The sequence below is a fragment of the Mesoplodon densirostris genome, chromosome 5 (genome assembly GCF_025265405.1).
Source record: "Mesoplodon densirostris isolate mMesDen1 chromosome 5, mMesDen1 primary haplotype, whole genome shotgun sequence".
Lineage (NCBI taxonomy): Eukaryota > Metazoa > Chordata > Mammalia > Artiodactyla > Ziphiidae > Mesoplodon > Mesoplodon densirostris.
Window position 1 is genome coordinate 107953048 of NC_082665.1, and position 18812 is coordinate 107971859.

Sequence of the window (18812 nt, forward strand, 5' to 3'; positions counted from 1 at the left end):
CTTATTACCTTGTTCGACATTCTCCACTGTCCCATACTGAGCCAAAAGTCCATCCAACACCTGAAAAAGAAGCTTTGCTGTCAGAATTTCAGGTCTTCCATAAAAGCAGCTAGAACTGAATAAATGCACAGGACTTTCATTTGCTTATTGGCTCTCAAGTAATCTGTTCACTGAGGAAACACAGCAGAGCTTCAGAGTCTTAGTAATTGTTAACAATCACGTTCATCATGACGGTTGGAACACACTTGCTGCTTTTGAAATGAGAAGCAGAATAATGTACAAAGATCACTTCTCCTGCCCGGAAGATTTAACCTTCTTCCTTCATCTTTCCTTTAGGGATCTCCTTATTTTACAAAGTAATGAGATATGTATATGTTCAAAATTTTCCACAATGAAAATTTTTTTTCTTAAAGGAATAAAAAATTAGACAAAACATTCTGTTTCCTTTAAGGCTATTTTGATTTTGTTTGGGTTGGGGAACATGGGGCAGTATGTTTTTCAATAATGCAGTAAAGCCACTCCTCATATTCTATCTTATTTTATTTCAAGGTAACAATCTTGTAAGAAGTTCTACAACTCCGAAAATATGTCTTAACTGTTATTCATAGCAACTAATTCAAAATAAACAAAAAACTTGCTCAAACTAACAAAGAACCCTCTATTCTTATGGGTTTTTCATTTATTTTATTTTTCCCCAAATCGTAATTTAGAAAGGTAAAAATCTTTTATAAAATCATGGGATAAAAATCACAAGCAAGGTATGTATTTTGTTTCACAGTTTGTCTGTTGATGCTTGGTTTCTGAGAAGACAGAACATAAGGGATCAAAGTGCACATCCTGCATGACGAAAGGGACAAATCTGACCCCAAACTCAGGGCAGATCATGCACATTAGGGGCACTGAAGAAGGGAAAGTCTGAGGACCTCTAATTCTTAAATGTGAAAGGGAACTATAAAAAAGGGAGAAAATCCCTTATTAACCCATTAAAAAATAAAATGAGGCAAGAGAGCAGGAAGATAATAAATATAGAAATGACATTGGCCTACCTCCCACTGCAGGTGAGGAGGGATGTTTCGAATCTGAATTTTCCTGCTCCTGTAAAAGATAAAAGCACAGACACAACAAACAGGCTTAAGACCACAGTTTGAGTTTACTTTCTCACTATGTTCACCAAGACACCAGCAAGGGATTTTGATTGTGAATCAAGAACATCTTGTTTTAAGCCATTCGGCAATTTCTCCCTTTATGTCTGTTAGTATTTGCTTTATATATTTAGGTGCTTCTATACTGGGAGCCTAAATGTTAATGAGTGCAGTATCCTCTTCTTCTATTGATCGCTTTATCATTATATAACGCCCTACTTGTATAGCACAGAGAATTACACCCAACATCTTGTAATAAGCTATAATGGAATACAATCTGCAATAAAAAAGACACACACACACAAAAAAACTGAATGACTATGCTGTACACCTGAAACTAACGTACTATTGTAAATCAATTATACTTCAATTAAAAAATTAAAAGAAGACAAAAAAAGAGCAGCTTGTTTTAAAACTTTCAATTAGGGACTTCCCTGGTGGTACAGTGGTTAAGAATCCGCCTGCCAATGTAGGGGACACGGGTTCGATCCCTGGTCCGGGAAGATCCCACATGCTGTGAAGCAACTAAGTCCATGCACCACAGCTACTGAGCCTGTGCGCCACGACTACTGAGCCTGTGTGCTGCAACTACTGAAGCTCGTGCTCGGCCTAGAGCCCGTGCTCCACAACAAGAGAAGCCACTGCAATGAGAAGCCTGCGCACCACAATGAAGAGTAGCCCCCACTCGCCGCAAATAGAGAAAGCCCGCGCGCAGCAATGAAGACCCAATGCAGCCTAATAATAATAATAATAAATAAATAAATAAAATAAAACAAGCTGTTTTAAATAAATAAATAAATAAATAAATAAATAAATAGAACTTTCAATTACTTTGAGGAAAAAAATAAAGAACAAACCCAAGAAATCTGAACAAGCTAAAGAAACAGCTTAGTTAGATGCAAATCTGCCTTTTCAATTTCCTACCAAAATAGAATTTAAATTGCCACGCATGTTCTAATTATAGAATTATTCCCTTCCTCCTCAACATACATGGTCCTGCAAGTGACCCTACCCCAAAAGGTACCTAGGCTCAAACATGAGAGGTTGAATACATACACAGCAGGCTTAAAGAGGATCTTACCTAACAATGCAGAACTTCCTTTTAAAAAATTATTTTTATTTCTAATAGGTAATACAGTCCTAATTCAATAATCAGGACACTTTAAAGAGGTATTCCATGAAAAGTCTTACTCGTTGCTTGTGTAACCTTCAGTTCCTTTATGCAAATACTAGTAAATACAAATATACAATCCTATTTTCACCTTTTCTTACAGAAATATTTGCATATTCTGCACACTCACTGAACCCTGTTTTTTTCACCTAACAGTAATGTCCTGAAGATTTTTCTACACTGGTAGATAGAGAACATCCTCATTCTATTTTACACTACTTGGATGTACCAAATATCCATCCCCTATTGATGGATATTTGGGCCTTCTCCTGCCTTTTTATTCAGAAGATTTTTCTTTTTTTCCAAGACATCTGATAACTTTGAGTGATTTAGATCATTTCTTATTTTTACTTAAGGGTTAAAATTAGATAGAAAGAAGAATAGAAATACGAAGATAAGAATTTTTCTATCTTTGGAGAATATGTTAGATCCCAGAAAGAAAACACAAATCAACATTTAAATATTAGAAGAGGTCATTTCAATGGAAGGGCTTGGCACTGAAATCCCATAAATATCGCCTTTGGGGGTTGCAAGAGAAGAGATGTGGTGGCCAAAGTGCAGTCCCATTACTTTTCCTTTCCTTCTTGTGTAAGAGGTATCAAATAGTTGCTATATGCAGCCACACATTTCTCCATGGCTTTAATCTGGGCAATAGCCACAGAAAGAAATGTTACAATTCATGCAGAGAGGAAAAAGGAGAGAGACAGAGAGAGAATTACACAGACAGGGGAAACAACAAACAAATAATAAAGGAACTGAGGGGCTCCTGTTTCCTCTGATCTTTTTTTTTTTAAATTAAGGGGGACCATCCCTCTGTTCTAGATCCCATATACTACTTCTGTCTTGTTTTATTTTTTTTTAAATGAGAACGCATTCATGCTTTACCGGAGCTGCCTAAATGACTATACAAGCCATTCTGTAGAACCTCTAATCTTGTGTCAGGATAGGAAGGAGAAAAAAGAACCAGGAACTAATTTCTGCTTCTGTGCTACGAAGGCTCATTCCTGACACTGCCTTTGGCAAGAGTTCATAATAAAACTGCTGACACCATCCCATACAGTGGCTACATGGAATGCTCCACAAAGGGTGTCACAAGCCTAACTATTTATAGAAAAGGCATCATAATTTACAAGAAAATTGAATATTTCTAAAGAAAAATATTTTTGTTATCTCCAAGTATAAATAAACATTGACTACAACTGCTAAGCAAGAATTTATTGATAGAAATCCTATGGGAAGAAATTTCTGCATAGACACTAAGATTTGAATAGAGAAAGATACTGTTGCATTGTTATGACAAAGAATGCAAATAATCTAAATATCCACAAGTAGGGAGATGAATAAGTAAATCATAGTAGAGCCACAATACTGAACATTATACAGCTGTTAAAAAGAATGAAGTAGGGGCTTCCCTTGTGGCGCAGTGGTTCAGGGTCTGCCTGCCTATGCAGGGGACGTGGGTTCGTGCCCCGGTCCGGGAGGATCCCACATGCCGCGGAGCGGCTGGGCCCGTGAGCCATGGCCGCTGAGCCTGCGCGTCTGGAGCCTGTGCTCCGCAACGGGAGAGGCCACAACAGTGAGAGGCCCGTGTACCGCAAAAAAAAAAAAAAGAATGAAGTAGACATGTATCCACGGTCATAGGACACTGTTCAAGGCATGTTATAAGATGAGCGCTAATTACAGATTAGGTTTCATCTGTTTTTTAAGAGCACAAAACAAAAGTATATGTCATTAAGTGTGTATATATGTAAATGCACAGAAAAAGGTAGCTACAAACATTTGGTTGGTAAAACAGGACATGTACTTTTTATTTTAGCTGCTTCTGTCTTGCTTGCTTTTTTAAAAAAATGACATGTTCATGTCTTACTTACTTTAAAAAATTAACACTTAAAACTCCTACTAGGGCTGCTTTCATGAATCGAAAAGATTCATTTCTTTAAAGTATCCTGGAACCTGCTTTTAAAAAAAAGAGAAAGGGCTTCCCTGGTGGCGCAGTGGTTGAGAGTCCGCTTGCCGATGCAGGGGACGTGGGTTCGCGCCCAGGTCCGGGAAGATCCCACATGCCGCGGAGCGGCTGGGCCCGTGAGCCATGGCCGCTGAGTCTGCACGTCTGGAGCCTGTGCTCCATCCGCAATGGGAGAGGCCACAACAGCGAGAGGCCCGTGTACAGCAAAAAAATAAAAAAATAAAAAATAAAATAAATAAAAAAAAGAGAAAAACCCTCTTATTATCAACAGGTTAGGTATCCTTCTTGAAATCTTATTTAACAAAGTATTAATTTATTTGGCAAACCCCTTTGTTCACAGTGTGTAAATAATCAAACTCTGCCCAGTCCAGATGATCCCAAATCCTAACTGAATGGGTCTAAAACAATGATGTTTCCCTGTAATATCTGGTGTGAGGACTGCACATCAGGCAATCAATTGAGTAATTGGAACGTTCGTTAAGCAGGGTTCTCTAAAAAGCTAGTGTGTCGCATCTCTAATTTTAGACCAGGATGGAAAGGAAGAAAAAGAACCCAGAAAGAAAAAGGGGAAATGGAGATCACTGCAGTGGAACCCATTCAACTGGAGTTCAGTCAGGTCATCTGGGAGAACATCCTGACAGACTGTCTTTCAGGATCAGGAGTGACCAGGATCTTTGAGATCCGCTAACTTCCATGGCATCGTCTGGACACTGTGCCTGCTTGTCAGGGCACCCAGGATGCCCAACCCCCTTTTTCCCTGGGAGGGATGTCTGTGTGCTCTGCAAAACCCAGCTCACACCTGCAGACAATTCCAGGGCATCTCCAAAAAACAGTTGTTTCTATGCACTCTTAAGTTTTTATAACAGCTCCCTCTTTGCTATAATTACTTATCTGCTGGCGCTGGTCCTCTCCTCACTGGATTGGAAATTTCCTCAAGGACAGGCTTCTTGTTTACTAGTCTCCCGTCCAGCAAGAGGCCAAGCGCATAGCAGAAAAGGAGAACATGGAACTCTGGGGTCTGGGAAAAGCACTGCTATTGCTGGCTGTTGTCTGTTTATGACGTGGACCTTCTGGACCCTACCTGGGAGGGCACAGGCTGTCCTTTTCTCCTTTGCCAGGTAGTAAAGGGGAGAGGGAAGACTTTTTCCCCCTCTTTCCTTTAGAGAAGAAACCCAGTGCTCAGCTCAGTCTCAAACAACAAATGTGGATCTTTCTCCCTTTGAAATCCATAAAAGTGTGCCCTGCTTGCAAATAAGCCCAACTTACACAATAACTTAGGAAAGTGATTGGTTTTAAGAAAATAGTGCTTTGTTCCTTAAAAAAAAAAAAAAGAATAACCTCACCGTTCCTTTAGTTTAGAAAGGAAATCAAGCTTCTCTAAAAGTACATAATTGACATTTCTCATCCTCTCCACCCAGAACCATTACAACCAGCTCCTAGCTGGCCTGCCGTCTGTCTTACTTTCCCCTCCTTTCCCATCCTTCCCACACTTAGTGACTTTCTAAAACACAAATATGACGGTTGTTTCTGCCTTCTTTGAATGACTCCCTGTCACCACATCCAAATTCCCATTCATGACCCTGTTACTGTCCCGTTCCCCATCTCTTTATCTTTAAACCCTCTTGCCCCAGCAACTGCTCTAAACTTTGGGCTCTTACCCTTCCATCCAAAATAATTTGTCACACCTGTAGTTTATATGCGTGCCAGGTCTGAGCCTTCAACATGCTCAGTCCACCTTAAAAACAAGAGTAAACAAAGGCAGTAAGGAACATGATTTTGATTTAAAAAAAAATTTTAACTGAAAACAGAATAAGACCTGCAGTCAAGCTATTAATATAGACACACAGGCTCTCTCCCCAAGGCTCTGGGATTCAGGAACTCAGAATTTCCCACTTTCATATTCAAGTAAGTGTGTTCAGTGGAAAAGAGCAAGTAGCTCAGTCTCTACACATCCAGGAAAGGAATAATATAGCCCAACAGCTATTCTGCTTGGCTGAGGAACTGGCCACTTTGATGGATTCTATATTCTGGTTAATTGGTGACAACAGTGTACACATGTAGACTATCAAACTTTAACTACAAACGAGAAAACTTAACCACAGCTCACCGAAGGCTCTTCAACGTGTAAGTGCCTCAGGGTACTTTTCATGAATATGTTATTATCTTTGTACTGTAGGTGCCCAGAGGAAGTGGAAAGCTCTGAGTGAATTTCAGATAAAACTAGATGTCCACTGTTATGAATTTCAAGGACCTGGCAGAAGTTATTTTGTATGGTAGAATCGGTTGCTTAAAGTATCTGGGCAATCAGCTGGGAAAGTAAAATCATAGTTAATTGTCAAGGAATCTCTGATTTTGAAGAACCACTCCACATCTCTGTGTGTGTGTGTGTGTGTGTGTGTGTGTGTGTGAAACACCTGTTTGCTTGTGAGGTGGATAATGCCATAGCTTTTAGGCATACGGTCAATTAACCACAAGTCTGAACTCTAGCCCAGGCACTGACCATGCTGGGGGCCTGAGTAGGGAAGACTTAACATATATTGTGGACACCCACCTCATAGGATCTCAGATTCCATTTGAAAATTAGGCAAGCTAAGGATCAGAAGATCTCTGGGAAAACTGGGCACGAGAAGCAACAGAGGAAGCAAAAGGATCCTATAAGAGAGTCCTTTGGGGTTCAATGAGAGATCCTACCCAACTAGGTCCCATCTGTTTCCATAGCAATTTTGAGCTCCATCAGATGACACTGTGGTTTTAATCTTGCAAGGAAATCAAAGCACCATGGAATGTGCATTATCTAGAGGCAGGTGTGCTAACCGACTCCAAGGGCAGTGGCAGAGCCAAGGCTGAAACCACCAGAGCTCTTGGCCGCACCCCCTCCTCTAGTGCTATAATCAGATTCCCCTGCATCCCATGTCCTCATTAGTAAGTGTTTGAGGTACTTTCTCTCCTTCCCATTCCTCATTAGTTCTAAAAGTTCCCCTTAAAACTTCTGGACAGGGCCTCCCTGGTGGCGCAGTGGTTGAGAGTCCGCCTGCCGATGCAGGGGATACGGGTTCGTGCCCCGGTCTGGGAGGATCCCATATGCCGCGGAGCGGCTGGGCCCGTGAGCCATGGCCGCTGGGCCTGCGCATCCAGAGCCTGTGCTCCGCAACGGGGGAGGCCACAACAGTGAGAGGCCCGCATACCACAAAAAAAAAAAAAAAAAAAAAAAAACTTCTGGACATTCTGTACAAGGGACATCCTGTGCTAAATTGAACTAGGACCTAGGGCTAGCAATGAATCAGGGAAGCAAATGAATCACCAGTGATAGCCTCCGCCAATCTTCTATCCAGCACTCAGCTGCCTTTTACAGTAATCCCCTCCCCTACCCGCCTCTCATTCTTTCTCTCCTTTCTCTCACACACATACACACAGAGGGCACAGGGCATGACTTAAAAAAAAAAAAAAAATCAATGAAACTAACTGTTGTCACTTTGTTACAAAATTATTAAGAACAACTGCATCTGCCGCTATGGAATCTAAAATAAATGTAACAGTTACTAGAAAACCAAATGCTTTCCACATAAAAAATGTTGAAAAGTGAAAAAGAGGTTTGGGGTTTTTTTTTAGGGAGAAAAACATGTGATCAGAGTAAAGTCCTTGTGAATATTAGCAGTGTTATGGGCCAAATCATATAAGGATTAAATCAGATATTATTGTGGTGGCCTGTTGCAAAGGGTTTGAGCCAGGAGAACTGTAGTTATGAACCCAGTAAATTCCCTTGCTCTATAAACTCAGGTCCACAAAACCATAAACCCCCAAGTGGCCTGAACACACTCATGCTTCATGAGAATTCAGAGACAGGATCTCTTGAAAGTCTACTGCTTGAATATCACAGAAAAGAAATCAGTGAATATGATAAAGCAATAGTCTGAGACTTTATAACTTACTCATTTACCTCCGAGCCCCTCTCAAAGAGGCCTTGACTTTTTAAGAGGTTGCCAACACAATTCCAGACTTCCCTCTTGAGGAAAACATCAGGAATTCTTAATTGTTCTTGAAAGAGGTAGAAGGAGAAAAGTAATTAGATAATGATGAGATGTTCATGAGAAGACAGGTCAGGCTGCTCCACCTGGGCAAGATGGTGAAGGAGTTTCCCTAGTGGGTCAGGTACAATGAGTACAATTTGCATTAAATGACCATTGAGTTTCATTCCAACTGCAGGATTCTACAAAACCTTTAGAAAGGTTAAAATCATCTCCTGTTAAAAGGAATCAGTATGCTTGACTGTAGGTTGAAACCACCGCACACTGTTCTAGTGAAGTAGGTAATCACATTCCTCAGATATTCAATATTTTAGCTCTTTAAAAAGGAAGTCAATATCTAAAAATTTCTCTTTTTTGATTCCTATTCAGTTTTTAGTGAAGGGGGCTCCTTTTACTGAAGTAGTGGTAAATAGAAATATCTGAACTGAAGGAACACTAAAAAATCTAAATAATTATTCAGGGAAAATATTTTTCTTTGTCAAACACATCTTCAGTATTTTAAAATAAAGCAAAAACAAAAACAAAAAAAAACCTGACGTAGGAAAACCGTGACCAGTCTTACCAAGGTTTGTGTACAATTTCCTACAGATAACACCATCTTTTCCATCTACCATACTACTTGTTAACTCATTTTGTGACAACAGAGAGAATGAAATAGTTTTAACTCTAGCTTTACCAGAATTTCTCCATGGGCTTCATTGAACACTATTTCTTTCTCATCCTTCAAGTTATTTTATTTGATGAGTTTATTAATGTTTCAGAGAGATACCCAACATGTTCGTCACACTGTTTTTAGCAGGAAGCTTTCCCCAAACCACCACTATCATTTACATTAATGGGTGCTAAGCATCCCATTTAAGCCTTACCACTCCCCTATGAAGTAAGGATTGTTATCCTCACTTTCGGATAAGTAAACTGAGGTACTGATGAATCCCCTGTCCAGTCTCACAGCTGGGAGCAATATTTTTGACCGTGGTCTACAAGTTTAAATCTTTGCTCTTAAAATGTCACTCGAATTGTCAAGTCACCAATGACAAAATTTACATTTCATGTATATACTTCAGTTCAATGAATTTTGGACAAGATGTACCACCTCAGGCAAATGCTAGGAAAATGAGTCTTAGGAATAGATTTCCAGGTTTTCCCTCTCACTGTCAACCTCACTGTAGACTCTGACCAAAAACATCTCTCCCAGGAAGGGTTATTTTCGAAATTTCACTATAGTGGTTCACCCTTTGCTCCTCAGAAGATTTATTTAATATAAATGCCCTTCAGAGAGGGCAATAAAGGTATTAATTAGTGAACTCCTTCACAGGGTCAGCTGACTCCTGGTTGACAGCTCTCCTGGCCCAGGACTGGGAGCTGTGCCTGCCTGAAAGCCTAATAAGCCTTTGCTCATCATCACTGGCCCCAGTCAGCACTGTGCTGAATCTCATGGGGCAGGAGAGAGTTTGAGAACCCTCCCCAAAATATGGATTGCTGAATGGAGAAGGGTGGGGTGAATCCCAGACAGGAGACAAAGTTCTCAGAAGGAGAGGACATTCAAGTGTGCCTGAGTACAAACAGGCATCTGGATTCAGGAGGGTGGGATCTTGAGAGGTAAGGTTGAGTCTTTGTGAGTGAAAGATCTCAAAGTCAGCTTCCAGCTTTTCAAGATCTGAATCATGTAAGAACTGAAAGCATTTTATTGTGCTGTGATGAAGATGCCACTTAACAAAACCAAACTGTGTTTCTCTTCTTTTTTTAAAAATTAATTTATTTATTTTTGGCTGCGTTGGGTCTTCGTTGCTGCACGCAGGCTTTCTCTAGTTGCAGCGAGTGGGGGCTACTCTTCATCGTGGTGCTCGGGCTTCTCATTGTGGTGGCTTCTCTTGTTGCAGAGCATGGGCTCTAGGTGCATGGGCTTCAGTAGTTGTGGCACTCGGGCTCAGTAGTTGTGGCTCGCAGGCTCTAGAGCGCAGGCTCAGTAGTTGTGGTGCACGGGCTTAGTTACTCCGCGGCATGTGGGATCTTCCCAGACCAGGGCTCAAACCCATGTCCCCTGCATTGGCAGGCGGATTCTTAACCACTGAGCCACCAGGGAAGCCACAAACTGTTTCTAATGAAGTGATTAGTTACCCTTATAAGGCCCTCAATTCATTATCTGTAATTAAGACTAACCAGGGTAAAAACAAATACTTACACATCATATTTTGAGCCCTGATAAAAACATACATAAACTTGATGCATCACAAGTTACAATTTGAGTATATAAATGTTTTACTTGTGTGGTGCAGGGTAAATACAAAACCATCTTTATAAAGGAAAATGAAGCCACATGCCTAGTCACCAACAACTGTGCCATCCTTTCAGGATCTCTCCAATTCACTTTCAAATAATTGTTTTCTCGAGTTCTCCAAACAACACTCAACTCTGTCCTTTTCCTTTTTTTTTTTACTTGTGCCTTTTTCATTTTTTCCCTCCTCAGCTCAAGTAGCATCTGGAACAGAGCAGGTGCTCAGCAATCAGCAAATTCACCAGGAGCATGTGTTGCTGACAGCTGGCTTCTTTTTCCTGGCACACTCCACCCCATATTCTGTGTTCCAACTATAAGAAGAACACGTGATTAGTGAAGACACTGACTGGTCTTCAACCAAGCCAATTTCTTTCACTCCACTCTATGCTTATCAGCTCAAGGCAACAGGCTGTTGACTGGAAAATGCAGGGGAAGACATTTCCCGACACAGTAGCCACTGCAAACCCTTCCTGTGATTGGATGTAGTGACTCATGTGGAGGTGCTGTTTCTTCCCTGAAGACAACAAGTACAATGGCATGCCCTGACATACTGAAGAAACAGTTTCACAATTAACAAAAATTCAAGCCAGAAGCTGTGAGTCCTCAATGTCTGGGAATGAGTGATAAACCAATAGCCATTTTACTTCTGAAAAGAAGGAACTACTCCCAGCAGTTATGAAAGACTTTGATCTTATTCATTATAGTCAGGATGATTAAGAAAAATTAAGTTCATCTCTAATATAGCTCTAAATCCCAAGTAAGCAGAGAAAGGGAGGAGGGGGTCCTCCCTCGTAAAAGAACTCCTTCCCCATGCTATGTAAATCAAATAGCATTCACCATCTCACACAAAAGGAACATCTCACCCACACTGAAGGTTAGGTAGTATGAACAATCCGAACTACCCATACCCAAATGTTCTGACTGGAGGTTAAATACTGGACATTTTAGGGCTTCCCTGGTGGCGCAGTGGTTGAGAGTTCACCTGCCGATGCAGGGGACGCGGGTTCATGCCCTGGTCAGGGAGGATCCCACATGCCGTGGAGCGGCTGGGCCCATGAGCCATGGCCGCTGAGCCTGCGCGTCCGGAGCCTGTGCTCTGCAACGGGAGAGGCCACAGCAGTGAGAGGCCCGCGTACCACCAAAAAAAAAAAAAAAAAAAAAAAAAAAACCTGGACATTTTATCTCATTTGGGGAAATAAGATGATTTCTAAGATTAAAACAAAAGCTTTTCCAAATTCATTTAACAGATGTTCACTAAGCACCTGTTACTAGCCACACACTTGTTTTAGGTTCTGGGGTATAGTAGTGAACAAAACAAAAATGTCCTCATGCTGCTTATATTCTAGGGAGTAAACAAACAGAAAAGACAACACTGACCTCAGCAACCCTAGAACTCTCTAATTAATTTCAATAAAACATGTACTTTACATGTTTAATGCAACATGTACATTTCAATAAAGAATGTACTTTAGAGTTGGTCCCTTGAATCAATTATATCCTCAAGGAAAAAGGCTATTCCTGCATTTTCTTAGTCATATTTTTAGGTTTTAGCTAGACATGAACCCAATGTCCTTTAACACCTGTTTCTGCACAGTATCCTTAAACTGTAATTGCAGGTAGCAAAGAGCATCACACAAGTCCTTGTTTCCAACCACCGTGGGGAAGTTAAAGCTGAGGCAGGCATTTCTGTGTGTAACAGCAGTGGAACACCTGCACCGCCACAAAGGGGAAGCTTTCCTTCCCACCCGGGTCTGCCCCTTAGCACTTAACCCCCTGAGATTTCCTCTGCTACACAAAGGGGAGCTCTGGAGAAAATAAGAGGACCAGAGGAAAAGTTATTTCTCAAAATTGGGAGAGGAGTCAGAAAAAACTTCTCACACAACACCAATAAAAAAATAAAATCACAGCATGCAAAGAAAAACAAATCAGTGAATGTCTTCGATATCTCATAAAGTGCTGATGTAAAAAGAAAGGAAAATCATTAGCTCTTAGAGCTAATGTTACATGATTTGAATACAGTGAGACTTTTTAAAACCTAGAATTGCCAACTTTTTTTTTTTGAGCCATGCCACGCAGCTTGTGGGATCTTAGTTCCCAGACCAGGGATTGAACCGGGGCCCTCAGCAGTGAAAGTGCAGAGTTGTAACCACTGGACGGCAAGGGAATTCCCCTTTTTAAATTTATTTTATTTTATTGTCAAATAGCCAACTTTTAAAACAGATGAACTGGGGAAAGATGGCATATAAATTATTCTTATATTTAAAAGCATTCATCATCCTAATGAGGATTCATCTTAAGATATTTTTACATTGGGCCTCCCTGGTGGCGCAGTGGTTGAGAGTCCGCCTGCCGATGCAGGGGATACGGGTTCGTGCCCCGGTCTGGGAGGATCCCATATGCCGCGGAGCGGCTGGGCCCGTGAGCCATGGCCGCTGAGCCTACGCGTCCGGAGCCTGTGCTCCGCAACGGGAGAGGCCACAACAGTGAGAGGCCCACATACCACAAAAAGAAAAAAAAAAAAAAAAAAAGATATTTTTACATCAATTCTGAAATAAGACAAATTAGTAGGGAGATAACTGCAAATACACAAATTTGATTTATAACCAATTTTGAGAGACTAGACTTTTGCCTAGAGAAATTTTTCCAGTGGCGCCGATCGAAATGCAAGATTCATATCCTTCTCGAACTATGCACATCCTATCCTTATCCCTGCAGCTCAACAGCTCTAACCTGGTGATGTGGACACAGCAGTCACTCAAGAAATCTGAGGAATGAATGAATGTACATGATAGGGTTAAGATCTCTGGCACTTAAAAGTAGAATTCTTCCCAGCTGCTGGTTCACACTGTCTTTTGAGTTCCCTGTCTTACAAAGACAGTAAACAGAGCATCTGTCTCAGTTGGTTCCTGACTTTTCATCACTTCCTCTCAAACCAGCATCATTAGCTGGGTGGGCCCCAGGAGGACCCAATACTGGGAAGTATCCTATATAGGAGTCAACAGCTGACATGAATAAAGGTGAACAACCTACCTGGCTCAGCAGGTGGCCAAGGGAGGTCCTGCTACCACAGCTTCAAATTCCTTTTCCTCTCTCTTCCCCCTTCCCTGGAAGCAGCGCATGGTTGCCCTCTACTACCAGGACCCTCTTTCCTTTCTTTGTTGGGAGCCAGGTCCTCAGCAGCATGAATGAGGGAGGGAAGAGAGTTCAGTCGGTGGCCTCCCCTTAGCAGTCTCCTTAGCATTGTGATAAGCTCCTGCACTCTCCTCTCATTTGTCCCTCACCAAACCCTAGGGGATTATGAGAAAACGCTCCATAAACTGTAGTGCCCCCTACACAGGTAGGCATTAGGGTTATTTTGACAGAAGCACCCTCAAACTCCTTTTCCCAGCATTGGTCCTGATATGCCCAGGAGAGCTGGTGCCTGGTTTTCCTATGAAATGTGAATGGATCTGACTTCACCTGATGAGTCACAATCAGATAATCAATTAGAAGGCACTGCATGGAGCCAGCATTGAACTAGAAGAGAAGCTACTGAAGTGATAAAGAATCACCTGTGGATTCAGGCTTAAAAGTACCCATTTCAGGATAATTTCACAAGCTAAAATGTACAATTGGCAAACTGATGGATTATTCTTCTCCTTCATTTAAGAGCACCTTGATTATTGTGCTCAAGTGAGAGTACTTTTGTTCCTTGGTGGGAAATATGAAATTTGTAATAGTCAAGCACAGATACTTGTGGAAATGCAAACACTTTTATTTACTAATGTCCATAAGGCCTTGATTTCTTAGAAGAGAACAATGATTTAAGAAAAAATATAAATTTAAATATAGTCCCTGGATTTTCTAACCTAATAATTCTCCCCATCCCTAATAAAACATTTTATTGTTACCAAAGGCCACCACTATTTCAGCACCACAAGAAGCAGAGTGGGAGATGTGCTGAGCAGGGAGCCAGAGACCACGGTTTGAATGCTGGCTCCACTTCAGGCAAAGCTGTTGGATAGATACTGGGCCAGTCACTTAACCTCCCTGCTTAATGCCTCAAACATGAGGCACTTGAGATAAGATGACAGCCAGTTAGACAAGCTTCTTTCCAAACCCAAGATTCACTCCATTTGGCAGCAAAACAAAACTGTCACAAAGAAAAGGTAAGGAGCAGAAAGAACAGGTGTCTCTCTCCATGGACCTTAGGCTACAGAGACTGAATGAAAAAAAAAAAATCATCCAAACAAATCTTGCATTTTGTTTGGGTCACAGTTTTTAACAACCCACTAGATAAGTTAGCCGACAGAGTCCATGCTATTTTATAACTGAATGGCTTACAATCCAAAAAAGTGGATTTGTGACTCTACCTATATCACAACCCACCCCTACAGCCACAATTTATCCCATTTCTTCCCTTTTCTACCTTATTGCAGAAAGCCTTATGTTTACATTTTCACTAGTGCCAGGGTTACTCTTGTACAATCTCTGGTGTCTGGATTTTGAAGGTATAATGTTATTTCCTGAAATTTACTATGAATGGAGTATATGGCACAGCTAAGTAGGAGCCTGTCTATTTCCTACAGGTGTATATAGGTCTTGGCTCGGGACTGTGAATAAGGAGGCTATAACTGCCTCCAAGGAATTCCACTGATGTCATAAACCACTGTATCAAAGCTTAGGTTTCCACTACATAGAAACAAGAGCTCTGGCCCACAATTCAGACGCTGGTTAATTAGTATTGTACTGATACTCTACTTGTTATTGCAACTTTGATCTATACAACTCTGTAAAGCCTACATTCATATTTTTAAAGTAACATGCTTTAGCAGCAGGTGAGAGAAACTTAAGACGTGATACAGGGCTGCCCTGGTGGCGCAGTGGTTAAGAATCCGCTTGCCAATGCAGGGGACACGGTTCGAGCCGTGGTCTGGGAAGATCCCACATGCCGCAGAGTAACAAAGCCCGTGCGCCACAACTACTGAGCCTGCGCTGTAGAGCCCGTGAGCCACAACTACTGAAGCCCACATGCCTAGAGCCCGTGCTCTGCACCAAGAGAAGCCACCGCAATGAGAAGCCCGAGCACCGCAACGAAGAGTAGCCCCCGATCACCGCAACTAGAGAAGGCCGCGTGCAGCAACGAAGACCCAATGCAGCCAAAAAATAAAAAAAATAAAAAAATAAAAAAAAAAAATATATATATAAAAGACATGAAACATTTATTGGAAAAGCAACAGTGTTAGCTTGATTAAATGCATACACCACTAGATAACTGTCCAAGGCCCTTTCCAAGTCCAATGGTCTAGGCAACAGGTGAGTAAGAGAGACTTCAAAGGCAAGGGGGACAGGCGGGGTGGGACTGTGGTGAGACATCAGGATGAAAAGTGTTTATATTACATGGAGCTCTTCCTAGTGAATTTTATATAGTGATTCTGCAGATCTCAGCAAAATTGGACACGTATCTATCACTCAACTGGTTTCTTTAAAACAAATTAACTTTTTAGAAATAAAAAGTTCTTTGTTCATATTCTTTGCACAAAGTTCAAAAGGTACCAAATCAGAAAAAACATAGTAGAAAAATTTGCCCTCTGTATCTATCCTTCAGGACTCCAGTCCTGATACCAGTTTTTAAAAATCATTCCAGAGTATTCTATACAAAAGCATATATGTATATAGTTGACCCTTGAACATTGTGGAGTTAAGGGTACTTACCCACACCCCCCGTGCAGCTGAAAATCTGCTTATAACTTTTGATTCCCCCCCGAACTTAACTACTATAGCCTACCATTGACCAGAAGCCTTACTAATAACATAAACACATATTATGTATGTTACATGTATATCTACATATATTTTATGCATTCATGACATACCTAACTTTTTCTTAATCTTTTTGGTATTTCTAGGCTACACGGTTCATCTGTGAGGGATTTTTTTTCAAATTGTCCTAAATCTCCAAAAAATTTCCAATATATTTATTGAAAAAACTCCACGTATAGGTGGACCCATGCAGTTCAAACCCACCCTGTTCAAGGGTCAACTGTGTATTCTTTTTTCCCTCAAAAACAAATGTCAGTGCTCTGTATATGCTTTGTCACTTGGAGATTGTGTCACATCCATACACAGAACTGTATTATTCTTTTTGACAGCTGTGTAACATTCAACTTTATGAATATACCATAATTTATTTAACTGGTCTCCTACTGATGGACATACGTTTCTAACCTTTTGCTATTTCCAAAAAACCAAAAATTTTGTAGCAAATAACTTGTCTATCTACCTAATTTTACACATGTGAGTGTATCTTGGAAGACAAGCTCCTAGAAGTGGAATCACTGAGTCAGAAGGCTGTGCATTTGTAATGTCAACATACAAATGCAACACTGCTTCTCCACACATGAAAACGCAGCTATCCAATTTTTGATTTCTGCCCATTCACAGGTGAAAAATACTATCTTTTTTTGCATTTTTTTTTTTTTTTTTTTTTGCGGTGTGCGGGCCTCTCACTGTTGTGGCCTCTCCCGTAGCGGAGCACAGGCTCCGGACGCGCAGGCTCAGTGGCCATGGCTCACGGGCCCAGCCACTCCGCAGCACGTGGGATCTTCCCAGACCGGGGCACGAACCCGTGTCCCCTGCATCGGCAGGCAGACTCTCAACCACTGCGCCACCAGGGAAGCCCTCTTTTTGCATTTTAACTATGAATGAAGCTGATTGTTTTTCATATGCTAAAGAACCTACCCACCTCACCCACTCTGGGAAACTCCACAGAATTCTTCCCTGCTCTTCTTTGTATTCTGGCAGGTGACTCCTGATCTGATTAACTTCATTCACTTCATTTATTCGACAAACCCTCACTGAGTATTGTTGGACACCAGAGAGACAGGTGAAAAGCCTGTTCCCCACCATGAGGAGCTCACAGTCCGGCAGGAAGATAGCCAGTGCACCCTGCATGCAGTGTTGCTATGAGACAGGCCTGCACCACGCTGGAGGGTGCCTGGAGGGTGCCGAGTGGCTGAGCAGACAGGAGGAGAACCTGGCAAGGCCCCCAGGGAAGGTGATGCCTCAGCTGAGTCTGAGCAGTACAGGCAGAGTGAGCCAGGAGAGCAAAGGAGAAGTAGAGAGTGCAGAGGGGTCCAGAGGGCCTTTCAAATCAAGGGAATGAGGTGTACAAAGGCAGGGCAGCAAGGGCACTTGGTTTGAGAGGAGCAGAGGACGCTTCCAGGGACCACGAAGGTGATAAACCTTTCACCAAGACTCAGAGACTGGGAGACAACGTAAACACAGCCATCAGCGTTAACTTTCTTTTCAGAAGCAGTTTTCTTCTTAACTGACTCCCTTCCTCAGAGAAGACAGCCTTGTGGCCCTGAGAATTTAGGTGCAAGTATAATTCTATCCTTTCCTGTAGCTGTGTGCACCTCACCATTGGGGCAGTCTACTGATAATTCCTCACTTCCCTTTGACACGGGGCTGCCAGGTACACTTAACCAACAAATTAAGTGCCTCTAGATGAAAATAAAAGCACCTTGTCAACTACCATTAAAATACTCTTCTGTTCCCGACAGGTATTCACCACACCTCTTGAGAGTGTAACAAATAGATCCATCAAAAATATTAAGGGACGGGCTTCCCTGGTGGCGCAGTGGTTGAGAGTCCGCCTGCTGATGCACGGGACGCAGGTTCGTGCCCCGGTCCGGGAAGATCCCACATGCCGCGGAGCGGCTGGGCCCGTGAGCCATGGCCGCTGAGCCTGCGCGTCCGGAGCCTGTGCTCCGCTACGGGAGAGGCCACAACAGTGAGAGGCCCGTGTAACACAAAAAAATTAAGAGACTTCCCTGGTGGCACAGTGGTTAAGAATCCGCCTGCCAATGCAGGTGACACGGGTTCGAGCCCTGGTCCGGGAAGATCCCACATGCCGTGGAGCAACTAAGCCCGTGAGCCACAACTACTGAACCTGCGCTCTAGAGCCCGTGAGCCACAACCACTGAAGCCCGCATGCCTAGAGCCCGTGCTCCGCAACAAGAGAAGCCACTGCAATGAGAAGCCCGCGCACAGCAACAAAGAGTAGTAGCCCCCGCTCGCCGCAACGAGAGAAAGCCCGCGTGCAGCAACAAAGACCCAATGAAGCCCCAAATAAATAAATGTATTAAAAAAAATTAAGCATGCTTTAGGTTAGTGGAAGGTATGATTAAATACCACCACTGATTTTTTTAAATGAATGCACTAGAACTTTTTTTAATCCAGATGAATAATG

General features: G+C 42.1%; 1 protein-coding gene across 3 annotated transcripts in view; it reads right to left on the minus strand.

The window, feature by feature from the left end:
- Positions 1 to 18812, minus strand: part of IGF2BP2 (insulin like growth factor 2 mRNA binding protein 2) — a 162770-nt gene that overhangs the window by 45310 nt on the left and 98648 nt on the right. For all 3 annotated transcript variants that reach the window (XM_060099257.1, XM_060099256.1, XM_060099259.1), the window contains 2 exons: positions 1047 to 1095; positions 9 to 60 (listed from right to left, as the gene is read on the minus strand). In XM_060099257.1, coding sequence (XP_059955240.1) covers positions 9 to 60; positions 1047 to 1095 — 101 coding nt within the window. The remainder of the gene's footprint in view (positions 1 to 8; positions 61 to 1046; positions 1096 to 18812) is intronic.